Raw genomic sequence first — 15048 nt, forward strand, 5'->3', positions numbered from 1 at the left:
TTTAACCGAGATTCGTCAGCTGTTTCTCTATAATGAATTTTGGTATATCACAGTAGATACCAGAAGGAAGGGAAAGGCATTTTTGAAGCTCTAACAAAACAAATCAATAGACGGCAGTAAATATTCAGGGTTTCTCTGTCTGTAGATGCGCTCTGGAGTCCTGCCGCTGTCTTGTTTTCCTGCAGCTATAGAAGTGCTTAACTTCCCTTCTCTTCCCCTCCCCTGAGCCCAAATAGGAGGCCGTGCCACGCTTGGCTCGGGCTGCACAGTCTCAACAGCGAGGCAGAGCTGCATACTGCAGAAGAAGCGAGGCTGAGGCTGCTGAACCAAGCACTCACAATGGAGCGCCGAGGGAGGGGGAGGGGAGGCGCATGCAACGCAGCCTGGGAGCCTGGTAGCGGGAGTGGTGGGAGTGAGGGAGGGACAAAAGAAGGGAGGCAGGAAAGGGAGGTTCTCCTGATCAGCGAGGATGGAGGGGAGAGCGAAGACATGGATGGATACGGACAATGCTGCGGTGTGCATTGTGTGACATTCACAAAGAGTGTAGCTTTCAGGCCTTTGGCAGGAGGAGGAAGAGCGTTGAGGGGAGAGGAAGAGATGATGGATACAAGAGCCAACAATAACAGTGGCTGCTGTGGACATTCGGACCAGTACATTGTGTTTCATCATTGCAGCTAAAGCCGTCTGTCAGCTTGTTCAGTGCAGACAAAAAGAGATGGAAAGATTAACTTCTGTGACCGCATCAAAAAAATTGTCACTTAGAATAACTGAGAGACACAGCAAAAGTAGCTCAAGCAGGCGAAGGGCCAAAGGATCTTTCATTGAGTTAGCTGGCTCATTACAACCTAAAAGCCCCCATTACAGATAACATGTAATGCCATGGTGTTTATTATTTCTCTTCTTTGGGATATTTACATGTTTATATAAACAGGGAATGTTTCACACATCATTTTATACTTTTTTTATACGCAATATGCAATCGCCTCACACTTCATCCATAATAAGGACCTTGTTTGTGGAGTTTTACTAAATTCAGTGATCACCACGGCATACATTGTCCATTTCTGCAAATTGAGTCAACATGCACATTATCTGGAGATATGCGTTTTCTTAAAAGACAGAACAGTCTGATGATGTTCGTTTAGCTGCATAATAAAAAGATGCACATTAATATGTGAAATAATCAAAAAATTGATTATTTCCAGGAAGTGAAACACTGTTTGGCACTATCTCCATCCAGGGATGGATATGATGCTCCTTTTAAGCATCATATCTTATTTGAAGTTTATTACATTGCCTTTTGATGATAAATTATGATTTGACTTCTAAATATACTGAAATAAAAATACTTCATCTAAATCAAATGCAAAAAATATCATCTTTAAGTCATGGGTGAAATTCCTGGTGTTTGCCTTAGATCATCTAATTACTGTGTACCGATCATCTTTTGGTATTACACACAACATATTATTCCAACAAACTCAGCAATATTTGGGAAAATATACCACGACAAAAGTTAAAAGTTTCTTATGTTTTTGAGAATACTAGGTACAAGCATGGTATTATTTGAAAACCCAAATCACTCCGCCAATTTAATCTGGCGTTTTGCACTCACGTGTTGCCATTCTATCCCTTCCTACTTATTGTTCTAATCTGGGCCATAAGTAAGTATTCTCTTTTTCCTGCACTCAAAGCATTACATATCAGTATGTTTTTCTTAGTAGTTAAGTTTTTCAAATAATTGTGAATATAGATAATTATGAATGGTATAATTTTGTTTAATTTTATAAAATATGAAAGATTCTTTGTTCAAACAAGAAGTACTGTTTTGTTTTATTTTGTTAGGCTCTTAGATTGGTTTGGTGGTTTGATTATTTTGTGTCCTTTAGTCTCTTTCTTGTTTCTGTTTTATTTTAGTTCAGTCCTTAGTGATTCTGGTCTGTTATGTCTGTGTCTTGTGTCTAGTTATTCTTTGTTTCTTTAGTTTAATTATGTTTCTATTTATTCCTTAGTTTTAAATTTATTTCCTAGTCTCCTGCGTTCTCTCCCTCACCCCCTGCCACTTTCTCTTTCTCTCTCCTCAGCCTGCTTTCTACACTCTGCCCTCACACCTGCAACCCATTTCCAATCAGTCATTTGTTTCTTGTTCAATAATCAACCTTTCCAGTATATATACAACTCATACTCCATTTCTCTTGTCTAATCTTGTTACTTCTGTGTGGTCCCTGTGATTTCTTTTTGTTCTGCTCTGGCTCCCTGTGCTCCTTGTGATTTTTTTTTGTTAAACATTTTTCAATATGATCCATGCTCCCAGCTTCTTTCTACATTTTGATTTGCACTACAAACTACATTACATTACATATTCCTTGTTTTGACTTTCCTGCTTTGTTTTTAAAAAAACAATGTTGCCCTTACCTTGTGAGGAGGACCACCTCTGTGCCATTATGCTGCAGTCAAGTACATTTTGTACTGAATTACCGTGCAGAATAAATTGGCCTTACATCCCTTGGCTACACTTCTCCAACTGGTAGTGAAGTGGTCTTCTGACTCAAAGGAGACTGCATGTCCTCTCATAAAGATCCAGGTGCTTCCCACACAGGAAAAGCTCAATTATTTTGGAAAGTTTGCATAAGCTGACCCATAAATCCTAAATACTTGCGGTTTAAATATATTAGAAATCCTGCACAAAGCATCTACATCCCAAGATTGCCCTATTTTCCAACCACTGTCAAAGTGTTGCTACTGAACACAGTTATGGAACCACGAGTTTGTTATGCAAACATGGAATTATACAATATTTATATAGTTGGTTTCCAACTTAGCAGAACATTTGTTTCCAATATTATTTGACCAAAAAGGGTTCATGCAATGCAAAAAATTATCTTTTAAAAGTTTCTAGCTAGTTACTGCTAGTTAGCTACCTTTCTGTTATCAGTTTTTTCCTTATTGAAGCCATGATCCTACTGTAAAAGGGCATATTCTGACAAAATAAAAGAATAAGAATCAGCCAAAACTGTAGGCACAAACAAGGACTTTGACTTGTTCACAAAGTCCTTTGAATATTTACACATTGAGTGTAAATATTTAAACCTTAAAGGAAAAAAAAAAAAAGAACAATAGAAACAGTATGTGTATGCAGACATTTATTTAAAAAAGGCAGCTTGTGGTTATGCAATTATTATTATTTTCCTGAATAGCTGAATACTGAGGGTGCACGGTTTCGATTAAATTTGTCAGAGAGCCTGGGGGAAGAAACCTTCTTTGTGGTGGACAGTTTTTGCAAATAGTATGTCCAGGATGTGTGGGTTCTGCCTTTTTCCTAACCCCATAGAACTGAACAAGTCCTGGAGGAGGAAAAACTCTTGCCAGGTGATCTTCTCTAAAAGTTTAGACACATGTTGTTTTGTGGCTTGGAGGAGGTATGGGGGAGTAAAACATCTTTAAACTCTTAAAAATAACATTATAGTTATACTGTCAAATGCTCTTATGATCAAAAGCTGTTATTTATTCATCAAATATAATATAATAATTCATAATGATAAATATTACAGTGACATTTGGCTATATGGATACAATTTCCATATAGCATCTCCAATATGTTTGAAAGTGTATTGGAGATGCTTTCAAACGTCGACAATGTAAATGAGAGCCTCTGCAACGCTGAATGTCAAGAACAGTCAACTTATATGCTGCTTATGTGACAAATGAAATTCAGGAAAGCGTTGTAAAAAAATACAAACATTAGAAAATGCATAAAAATTTTGGAATACACTTTTAGGTTGTGTTTTCTTCCAACTCAACTTCACCAACAGGGTGACTTTAATAATTATCAGCTGTACCTTTATGCAGTAGTAAAACACCATCCACAATTACTGGCACATGTATAAACAGCAGCAACAACAACAACAAAAACCCCCATTGAAATAAATCAGTATTATGGAGTCTTGGAGACCCTGTCATTCCCAGCGCTGGGATTAGGTACCGTTATACAAATTCATCATTTATTTCTTGCCAGATCAACCAGGAGCTAAGCAAACTCTGGAAGCTTAGATTTGTTATTTTAGAACACTGTAAAAGCATTTTCTAGATTCATTTCCAAGTAACCTCTTGAGAATAATAGTGCCTAATGGTTGTCATGGAGATTTGGAGTGCATAAATGCCTTTCTATCCTGAAATTCTCCATCACTGAGTTTGGAATATTTTTATTTGCCTCCACTCCGTTCCTCCTCTATGTGGGCGCAAGATGGACATGGGTTTACTCCCAGCCTCGTTTGTTATAGTTCAGTTTTTTACTGCTCTGCCTGTTGATATTCTCAAGCTATTTTCTTGTGGCCATTTCCACACATGTAAATATCAAAATATTTACCACACTTGAATAACATGTGGCAAAAAGACACTATATAAGAAATATGCACTGAAAGCATTGCAGAAGAATCTATGGATTAATACTCAAAAGTTCCCATATTTTTTAAGTCGTTTTTGAGAGGAATTTTCAATTTTTCAATATTTACAGCACCAGAAACTTTTATTTAAAACCTTTTTTTCTTAAGGTGATATTTTTTCCACTGTGTAGAAATGAGTTTGCGACAAGACTGTTCTTGATTGTGTATTGGAACTAATTTCTTGATGTCAACTTTGTCACGCTGACTATCAACACATATTAAGGATTTTTACACGTCTGTCAAAGTGCCAAAACATGTGGATGTCATTTTATGGTCTAGTTTATTTGAGAGACCCTAATACAATTACCTCCTTATCCACTTGCTCTTATTTTATTTATTCCACTACCGCTTTGATTTTGCTATATATTGTACTAATGATATATTTCTGAATCTGTGAAATATTTAGGTCAACATTTCTGAACTAATTTGGGTTATGATGGATTTTGCATATCATTTCATGACAACTTTTAATGTTTTTAAGTCCATAAAAACATTCATAGGAGGCAACGCTTTATGTTTTAGTTTGTTTCTGTGTCTTGTTACTCATCAGTCTGATCCAGAAATAGATTTCATGGCCCAGATGTTCTTGATTCCTGTCAATGGATGGCACAGCAGTTTCATGGTCTCAAAGCGGGTTTGACGGGGGCTTTCTAATTGGCCTCAAAATGACTCAGTCTTTGAGTCTGCCGGAGAATTGACATCTGCTGTTAATTCCACTAAACAGGGAGTGGCAATGCAGCTGAGCCCTTCTCCCTCTCCCCTTGCTACAAATTGGCACTTTTATATATAATCTATACTGCTGTATCTGAATAATCTTCATCTTACAGTTACACAACTTTGTAAACTCTGATGCAACAGTCAGTAACTTTTAAATTCAAAGTAAATCGGAGCTCTTGCCGTGCAGAGCTTGTCTGCCAATGTCTTCCTAGTGTAACCAAGAGAAGCAACTGTGAGAAGTTACAGAACTTAAAATAGGGTTGTGTAAAAAAGCATTATAAAACATTATATTTTCTTTAATTTTCAAAACAAGGTATGATGCAAAGTTTTGTGTTTGTGCTACAGTTTTCTGATTTGTTGCCATGCTGTCAAATCTAATCTAAATGGTGCATCAAGAGCATTTTTCACACTCTTGCTAATGGTTTCTACTTCTGCCAACTCACTCCCACCACTCCCAACACTTCCTGTAAAACTGTCACTGTTGGTGGCAGTTTATCTCAGTTTGGATCATTTAGCAAGGCTCCTCTGGCAGGGTGTTTGGAAATATTCACATTTCAGGGAAAACAGGGTTGTTGTTTTTTTTTGGTTATCTTGACCAAAAGCAGTTATAAAACTATCAGATACCAATGTCCCTACAACTCCAGAGATGTTTTGTTGTTGCTGATGAGCTGATTTTTTTTTTAAGTTTGCGAATAATACAAACATACATAATTGCTAAATTTCTGTTCAATATTCTGAGATTTATGCTTAGATTTCATGCGAATCCTCCATTCTCAGTAATCTGTAACAAACTGGTTCAAGGAGTAATTCATTTTAGTAACGCATTGACTAAAATCTGTAAATGCTTCTCTGCTAGGATAATGATTGTAGAAGGTTGCCAATGCATTCAGACTCATTAAGCCTTTCAGCATTTTGTCATGTCACAACTAAAAGTTTCAATGCATTTTTGTTGAGGTTTAATGCAATACAAAGTAGAGCATAATTAAGAACAGGAATGAACATTTTGCATGGTTTCAGTATTTTTATTTTTTTTAAAGAAACATCTGAAAAGTGTGGATACTTATATATTCATCCCCTGTGAATGTTTCAGATGAAAATCTTTTGGGGGATTTCTCTACAAATTTTATAAACTAAAATTGATCAAAGTTTGTGGTTGTAACATGACAAAATTAGGAAAGGTTCCAGCTACGCACACTTTTAAAACATAAAAGAGCCGTAATTACTCTCCATTGATTTTTTATGTTTGTTTAATCATGAAAGGCAAATTATTTTTGCAAAAATATGGAAATATAAGATGTATGCAACTTAACGTTGTTGTGTATTAAACTGAGCTTAAAAAAAACAACCCTAAGCACTTTTCACCTCTCACTCAGCTTCTATGGTTAGCTGTATGCAGTCGGAATGATAAATCTGTATTTTGAAGAAGGCTGCTGAGTGTAACTTCAGCAACCTTGAGAACAGCACTTTACCCATAACCACCCTCAGCAGAATGGGAGCAATGAGTTAGCAAGCTCAGAATCTGCCGTTTTCATTTTGCTCAGTGAGTCGACTGCAGGTCTGGTTTTATGGAGGAAAGATTTGACATAACTTTTTGTTTTGTCTTTTTCAGTGATTAATTCCTCTTGATAACTATTCAGATTTGTTTGACCTATTTCCAGTCAGCCACTTTCTTTCTTATTATGTTAAGTTGTGTGATTTATGTCAAAAATGAAAATAGCAAGGTTAGATGTCAGTTGTCCTTACTCATTCACAGTTTCTAAATGATATTGACAGTCTTTAATTTATTTTAATGAAAGCGCATATTTACCATACATTGTCCTTGCAAGCTCCTTCTACAATCAATGACACTTTTAAGGACAATGAATAAATAAAAGATACACTAAATGTTTGTTATGGAGAATCCAAGACGCCTTGTATTTTGTGCAGTTTCCTAGCAATAAGCTTTGGAGATTTTCCTTAATAACTGCTCCCCATCCAAGATGATTTGTCTTCAGGACTTTTCAGCATTTACATCGCTGAAGCAGAACTGTGAGCTTGAGTGACATAATAGATCTATAAACAATAAAGATCCAGAGCAACTAAATTTAGTAAAAATCAGATGTGAAGTAAACAAGAACTCATAGGCACTTCATAGCTAAATGTAGATGCTAAATAAAAAAAAGTTGCTCACATTTCAACAAGAAAAGAACTGAAATCATTTTGAATGCAGTGACCCTGACATTCATATACACATCTAGATAATATTCTGTTCAAGTTTAGACAATTTTCAGTTTTCTTGTAGCCCTTCCCAATTTACTAAAGTTTACTTTATTACTTTTTATTTTGCTTTCCCTATTTTGTAGAGTGTGTGAGAGAAAAATCAGCCTCTTTATTACATCTCAGTTATGAAAAGTCATACACTACTAATCAAAAGTCCTTAGACACTGATTAGCTTTAGACGTAAAAAAGAAAATTCAGTTACATCTACTGTTCATTAACCAAACATTATTTTTCTTAACGACTAAATGACTCTTCCCACCCCCACTTAATAAATGTATTTCTGTGAGGCTACGTTAAATGAAATTACTTTTAAAGCATTTTTTTTTTTTTTTTTTACCATGAGTGCTAATCAGTGTAAATTTCCCTTGGAATAGGCTGAACACTGAAAAGGACAATTTAGTACATCCAGCCATCCTTTCTATCTTTCATTTTTTGGGGGATTTAATTAAATGTAAATAAATAAAAAATAAAAATACAGAATAAACACTGAAGCTTTTGATAAGCATTATACCAAATATGTCTTATAATTGCACAACAGAATAACATCTTTCTGTTTGAACTGTTGCAGTGCAATACTGTGCACACATATGGTTAAAGATTGTTGTTTTGTCTTGCTACTAAAACTGATTTAGTATTGATCAGTCAGATTATCAGCAGATACACTACCAGTCTTCATGGTGACAATGAGGCTTTGTCAAATATACAAAGGTTTGCAAAATCATTAGAAACAAGTGATGGATTGTGAATGATTTATTGTCTAGGTGTCCTCAAAGCCTCACCCTTTCACCTGCATGTTTTATTTGCTCCTTTTTGCCCTCCCTTTGTCCTTTGCTGTGTGATAGTACGCTACATTTTTACCCCTTGTGAGACTCGGATAAAAGAAATGGGCCACTTTTTTAAAGGTCAGGAAATTAAGCCACAACATAAATCTCCAACCTCTGTGGCCCACATTTCTTCTTTTAAACTTGCTCTGTTACCATTTTGAGTACAGACATCAAAGCATGAGAAGAGACTCTAATACAGCACTGTTAGAGCGAGGTGATACAGAAAGTTTCACAAAGTACATAATTTGAAAGTTATAGAAAAGTATTTAAAAAAAGGTCTGGGAAATTATCCAAACTTGTGTGGAAATGAACTGATTTCTTACCCTCTTGACAGACCTTTCTCTTCTATGAATGTGTACACTTTTTGTATCTTGTTTTCTTTGCATGAGAAAAGCAGAAAAATGGCAAAAGCTGCTTGTCAGCCAAATTGACTAATTTTTCTTTGTTTCACTGTAAAACTCTGACATTTGAATGTCATCACAATATCAGTGCTGTCTCTGATGCTGTGAAGCTTTTGTACTTGGTAGGCATGCTAGTATAATACTGTTACAAATAATGACAATTGTTGGTCTTTGTCTCAACACAAATCGTTCCCTTAAAGTCTCGTAGTGTCACACCAAAAAGTCAACATAGATTGATATTAAACAGGATATTTGTTGCCATTTTTGTTTGCTTTCTGTTTCATGAATTTGACAAGTAAAGACAAAATGTAGTAAGCGGCAAGCATAAATGTTTGTTGAAGCCGAAATATAACATATATCCTTGTTTAGATATCCTGGCTTTCTAAAGGCCGTGGATGATGTTAAAGCATCAGATGGCTACAGGGCCTCTGGCAGATCCAGGCGGCTTTACTGTTTTGAAGTTGAACAAAAGGACTCTTCACACACTCAAGGTTTCTTTTTGGCAATTTTCTTGACAGACATGTACAGCTGATGATTAGCTCTTAGCTACCCTCAAAGGCCTCTGAATATTTCACAGGAGTTTTCTAGACTTCTTGAAGGGTTATAGCACTGCAAAGTATTTTGAGTTGGAACATTTAGTTCAACAACTAAGTTTCATTTTGATTCACAGCTGTAGTTATGGCATTATTCTGCCAAAACTGCTTTTCTTCTGTTTCCACAATATGTAAGCGTATACTGTCTTGAAACTATCAGGATTGTGATTTTTTTTTCACACATTGAAAATAATTTGATCTAATCCTACATCAGCTGGAACAATAATGACAAAAGATCTTACAGTGTCTTCAACTCAATCAGGTTAGCAAATCTTGGCAAGAGATTTTTCCATTTCATTTTATATCAAGGCAAACTAATGCAGTGCAGTTAAAGGTTATGGTACAAGCATTTTAAAAGTAAAAATCATTGTTGCATCATTTAACACATTAAATGTTTTACTTTTACAAGATTTCATGGTCATGTAGTTGTCGTAGATTAAATATGTAGAAAATAGATGAAGATTTTATAAATATGCTGTAAAAAGGACCGTAGAGTTTGATTTTTGCTTTAATCGTGTCTGTTTTAGTTTGGTTTGTACCTCGTCTTTGTTCCAAAATAAATTGTGCAATGACTAAAAACAGGCCTTGGCTCTGAAAGCAGTGCAAGCCCTGCTTTGCAATTTTTCAAACGATTTAGAATAGATATGAAAGTAAGCATAAAAACTGAGAAATAATGAGATATAAATATCTTCTTATTTAATCATTGAATCAGTCTCTGTGCACTTGCAACAAGTCATTAATAAACCACATTTGTCTCTAATAGCCGCAGGTTTGCTTATATCTCCATCTGCAGGCTGATGGACATTGATCTCTGTCGTCCTGCTGTGCTGCTCTCTGATGAGGAATTGATGTATTGGTCAGTTTATATTTATAGAGGTGTGGGTGGCGGTGACTTGCTGTTTTTCTCATTTTTATTGAGAAAGATGGGGTCAGGAGGGAGAGAGAAAAAACACCTGTGAATGTTCCTGGAGGATTCAGTTCCACAGCAAAGAGAGACAGACTGCAAAGACAAATTTCCACAGAACTAGTTTCTTAGATGCTCCATCATAAGTTAAGCTGCTCTTTTGCATATTCATATAAAGCTGATCCAGACGAAGGTGCAGCTATTTTTCTATTTTCCAAAAAGGTGCAGATCATATTTTGAGGCCATCACTCATGTGAATAATTTCAGCAAAGGTATTTGCACTTCCCCGCCTCTCGGGCCCCCTGCAATCACTGTCTGACTCTTCTTCTCCCCTGTTTGTGTCTTCCAGGTATTTATGAGCAGACATTTCTTATATAACTGCAGCCAACCAGTCCTGGATGTAAAGATAGCCTTTTGTCAGGTGTGTGTTCCTTGCAGGTAAAAAAGGTACAGTATTCAATCCCTTCCATTTCCCCGTATTTCCTATGTGTGTTTTTGCTGTGTTTGCTGTGTTTCTGATAGGGTTCTACAGCGACTGGTGCTCACAAAACCTCTCATTTCATGTAAAAACAAAATCCTGCATAACGGTCTGGAATCGTTGTATATTTCCTGTGGGAATTCCAAAAGTAGATGAAAGCGAATGAAGAGCTTTTAACCTCACCATGACAATTAAGTATGCAAAACTATTTCCAGTGCAGACCCAGTTTCCTACTGAAGTTCAATTCCTCAAGTGCTTATCTGTATCTGAGTCATTTGGCTAAAGTGGGGCTTAATTGCCAGCTTCCCACTGACCCCGTATGGCTGAAATGCCAAACTCATTTGGAGTATCCATAATCCATACGTATAGTATGAGTGTGAGAGCTGCGTTGGACCTTTTCACTGCAGCTCAAATTACTCAGGATCTTTGCATGCCATGTTGGATTGCGCATGCATCTTATGTCAATGTTTAACAGCCACTGTTGGTACTCTTATAAAGCCAAACATTAAAACTTAATCAAATCTCATTTTATGTGTATTCATGTCAATATGTACATTTTCCTGGTTCTTGACTTGAATAACATTAAGGCTGAGCTCACACAGTCGTACCCAACAGTGTGCCTTTATTTGGTTCGTGAACTGTGGAGTAATTACAGCCTGTAATTAACTTAATTATTATTTTGTTGTGCCACTATTTCCATGCCCGTAATTGCAGCTCAACTATTGTGTGCACAATAATGTAATAATGTCTTCAGCTGAGGGAAGCAATTAGTGTCCCTGATGTAATAACATGGCCAGTATTTATTCTGCTGCCTATATTTTCGGGTAAAAAACAGGATTTATGTTTCTGTAAGGCGACAACAGAATTTGGACAAAGTGTACCTTTAAATCCTTGCACAGAAATCACAATGTTGCAAACGTTTTAAGTCTTAAGACATAATCCTCTGTTTGAGGATTTGTTGTTAATGTTGCCAGTGAAGAGAGCTCCTGTGAGAGTGAGTTTCGTAACTATCAGTGTCAAAGTGTTGTGACTACAGAACAGAAATACATCTTTTAAACGTGCATCATTTACTTGTGTGTTATAGTTTACGACCATAAATAAGTGTGAAGCAATGTATCGTGTACCTTCTTCGGACCTAAAACATACAATAAAGCCCATACCGTTTCAGAACAATATCCTCAGATGAAGCTGAGCCTTTTTTAAGAGTAACAACTTTTAAGTTTTTCCTCTTTTTAATGATATTAATGATGACAATGTGCTGTTGTCCATGAGAAAGCAAAAATTAAACTGACAATGAACCTTTCAACAGAATAATAAACCTCAGCAGTACTAAATTGAGTAGTAAAAAGACTTGAGTCAAAGCCTAGAATTGAATCCCACTGAACTGTTCAGGGTATTTAAAATCTACCATATTTAAGAAAAACCATAAAACATCTAAAGTACTTGAAAAAATACTATTAAAAAAGAGAGTATTAAAAAATTCTTTCTCATACAGGAGCTCCAGCCTCTAACACCAGACATTTATTTTATCAAATGCTACCTTTGGTGTGGCTATAAACAGAAATACATGGCATAACGTAGAATTCAAAAAAGTGATCAGGTGTTGAAACAATTTAAATGCTGATTGTTAAATAGTTAAAAAAAATGTTTTGCCAAACTGAATACAATGCTATGTATTACATATGCTATATCTCCTTTTAGTTTGTGAAAATACTTAATTGCATTGAACATAATAATTGGGGTTTTCTGCTGTACATGTACACCATGCTTTTCTCTTTCAGCAAGACTAACGCTACTACTGTGCTGTATTTGACTCGCGCAGGGTTTTGGCAAACAAGTGGATGTGTCATATATTGCCAAACATTACAACATGAGCAAAAGCAAAGTGGACAACCAGTTCTACAGTGTGGAAGTGGGAGACTCCACCTTCACAGTTCTAAAGCGGTACCAGAATTTAAAGCCCATTGGTTCTGGAGCTCAGGGAATTGTCTGGTAAGTTCACAGCCGTGCCTTTTGTTTTTTTTATGCCCTGGCTTAAAACAAAGCTGTTTGATGAGGTTCTTTGTTATATTTAATGTTTGGTTTGTCTCAGTTTTACTGTTGGTCTCCTTGTTCTGTGGCTTATTGCTTCCAATGTTGATAAAATCTGTGATTGTATAGTGGAGTTTGGTTTCACATTTGATCAGAGAGAATTTACAAACTCTACTTTCTGCCTTTTGACCTAGAAATGGCATAAAAGGCATGTGTTATGAGGCATTTATTAGTAATTCAGATAAACGTTTGTTTTTAGCAAGCATTTCTAATTCTTTTCAAGGCTTTTTACATATCTTATATAACGGTTTAAACGGAATGTTCAATGCTCTCTGATTCATTTTGTGCTTTTAAGAATAAGAAAAACAAGCTCATTTCATAGTCTGATAATCAGAACAAAAACTTCTGATCTGAAACTTTTTAATGTGACAGCAGCAAGTGTTTATCAATTCCTATTTCAAGTAATAAAAACGCTGCCAAAATGAAGTTGCAGCTGATGTTTTAAAAGTGGGACGTTTCAGTCACTTCTTTTGTAAGGTTCTTTATGGCAATGTAGAGTATTTTATGACTATATATATATATATATATATATATATATATATATATATATATATATATATATCATGGTCAATATTTGTGATCAAATTTTTTTTCTGAGGTGGGAGCTGATATATCTTCTATTTGAAATGTAGATAAATGAATTTTAAGGGTCTATCGCCACAGTCTTCTTTTGAATCCTTAATCCAGATTGCAGACGGAGCCAGCTTTCATTGTAATTCACCTCACGGCTTCCCTGTCAGAATGCAGTGGAATGACTGCCAAAGCTCCACTTAAAGAAATGCTTCTTACCGTCTCTGTCGATCCACCAAACACATTCATAACTCATGCTCATGCTATTGCTGTGTCATCGTGCTAATAAACGACCTCTCAGAATCCTCCACACCGATGATCCAAGTTGACGTGTTTCGCGTTAGGATGTATTTCAACACCTTTGCCCTCCATGTGGCCTCTTATGATCTCTGCCTTTTGCTACTTTGGTCCAAAAGGTAGCAAAACCAATTCTTTGTGGCTGCAGGTTGGCTTGAGGGAGGTTTGGAGAATGTTTTTAGAGATCAATTGCAGAGAGGACAATTCCAGATACAGCAGATCCCATACTGTATCTTCCCAGCTGTATATTTTTTGACTTTGCCCACAGATGGCATCTGGTGTCAACTGGTGGTAACAGCAGACAAAAAAACAAAAACAAAACAGATTTGAGACATCAAGCATGAAACTTATCTTATTCAGATGTTTACAAATGCATTAATGCATATTATGAAAAATGTGTTTTTGTATAAGTTGAAATAACTGTTTGCTCTCAACATGGTGATAAATCATTAATAAAAAGATTGTTGGTTATCTTTAGTGCGAACCTCAGATGGGTGACATAATCACATTTACATAAACATCCGTGTGACTCAGTTCCAACAGCTAGCCTCAAATAAGCAACATACACACAAGCAGATAGATTTAAAAGATTATGCCTAAGTCAGCGAGGACACATTCTGCTTTGCTTATGCAATCAGGCGATTTATCCTAGTTTAGCCAGAGAAGATGCAAATAAGGAAGTACTTGCTTTCTGTTGAGATTTAATTTGCCAATGTTGTTGCCAGTCCATGTTATTGTAAAGTAGTTTGATCAAAGGGTCAAAAAGGTGAACAAAACACAGCATCAGCCATCAGTTCCAGCTTCCTCCGAAGAATTTTATTACATTTTGTTGGCTCCGACATGCATCCTGAGCATCTGAAAACTCACCGTGGCAACACTTCTGCACTTGACTGGTCTTAACCACAATGAAACAGGTCAAACCAAACAAAATCTAAACAAAAACAATCTAATCTAATTTACAAACTCATCTAAATAATTAAATGGTATGTAAAATAATCCATGTAATATAGGACAACTCAAAAGGTTACTTTAAATAAAAAAACAAACAAACAATACAATACACAAAAGAAAGCCCTCTAATCGGTAGCACCCAGTGATGTAATCAATGACATCATGCAGCTATTTAAGCTGGAAAAACTGGGCCGGCCCCTCCCATACACCTGCCCTGCTGGAGAATCGACAAGAGACAAATAATGATGAGTAAAAAAGGAAACCAAATAATTTACCATAAATATTCCTTGAAACAAAAGAAACAAATTCATCCAATGGTCCAGAAGTGTTAGCTTTAACCAAAACATAAACATAGATGGAAACTGCAAAACAAACAAACCCGGGATAGTGAGTGAAGCAAAGTTGCAAAGTAATGTTTAAATTTAAACGTTATGACCAACTACAGAAAGAGTAACGGAATCAGAAATAAGAACAAGGGACAAATGGTAAACAAACCGAACCATTGAACCACTGAACCAAAC

The 15048-nt window shown here is 36.1% G+C and overlaps 1 protein-coding gene across 5 annotated transcripts in view; it reads left to right on the forward strand.

Annotated features, from left to right (window-relative positions):
• mapk10 (mitogen-activated protein kinase 10) overlaps nt 1-15048 on the forward strand; it is a 39067-nt gene that overhangs the window by 4766 nt on the left and 19253 nt on the right. For 4 of the 5 annotated variants that reach the window (XM_044144090.1, XM_044144088.1, XM_044144091.1 and 1 more), the window contains exons 2-3: nt 10490-10561; nt 12441-12610. In XM_044144090.1, the coding sequence (XP_044000025.1) occupies nt 10490-10561; nt 12441-12610 (242 nt within the window). Of the gene's footprint in view, nt 1-10489; nt 10588-12440; nt 12611-15048 lie in introns of all 5 variants that reach the window. The other variant, XM_044144089.1, reaches the window with a different exon arrangement.

The sequence above is a fragment of the Gambusia affinis genome, linkage group LG17, assembly GCF_019740435.1.
Source record: "Gambusia affinis linkage group LG17, SWU_Gaff_1.0, whole genome shotgun sequence".
Taxonomy (NCBI): Eukaryota; Metazoa; Chordata; class Actinopteri; order Cyprinodontiformes; family Poeciliidae; genus Gambusia; species Gambusia affinis.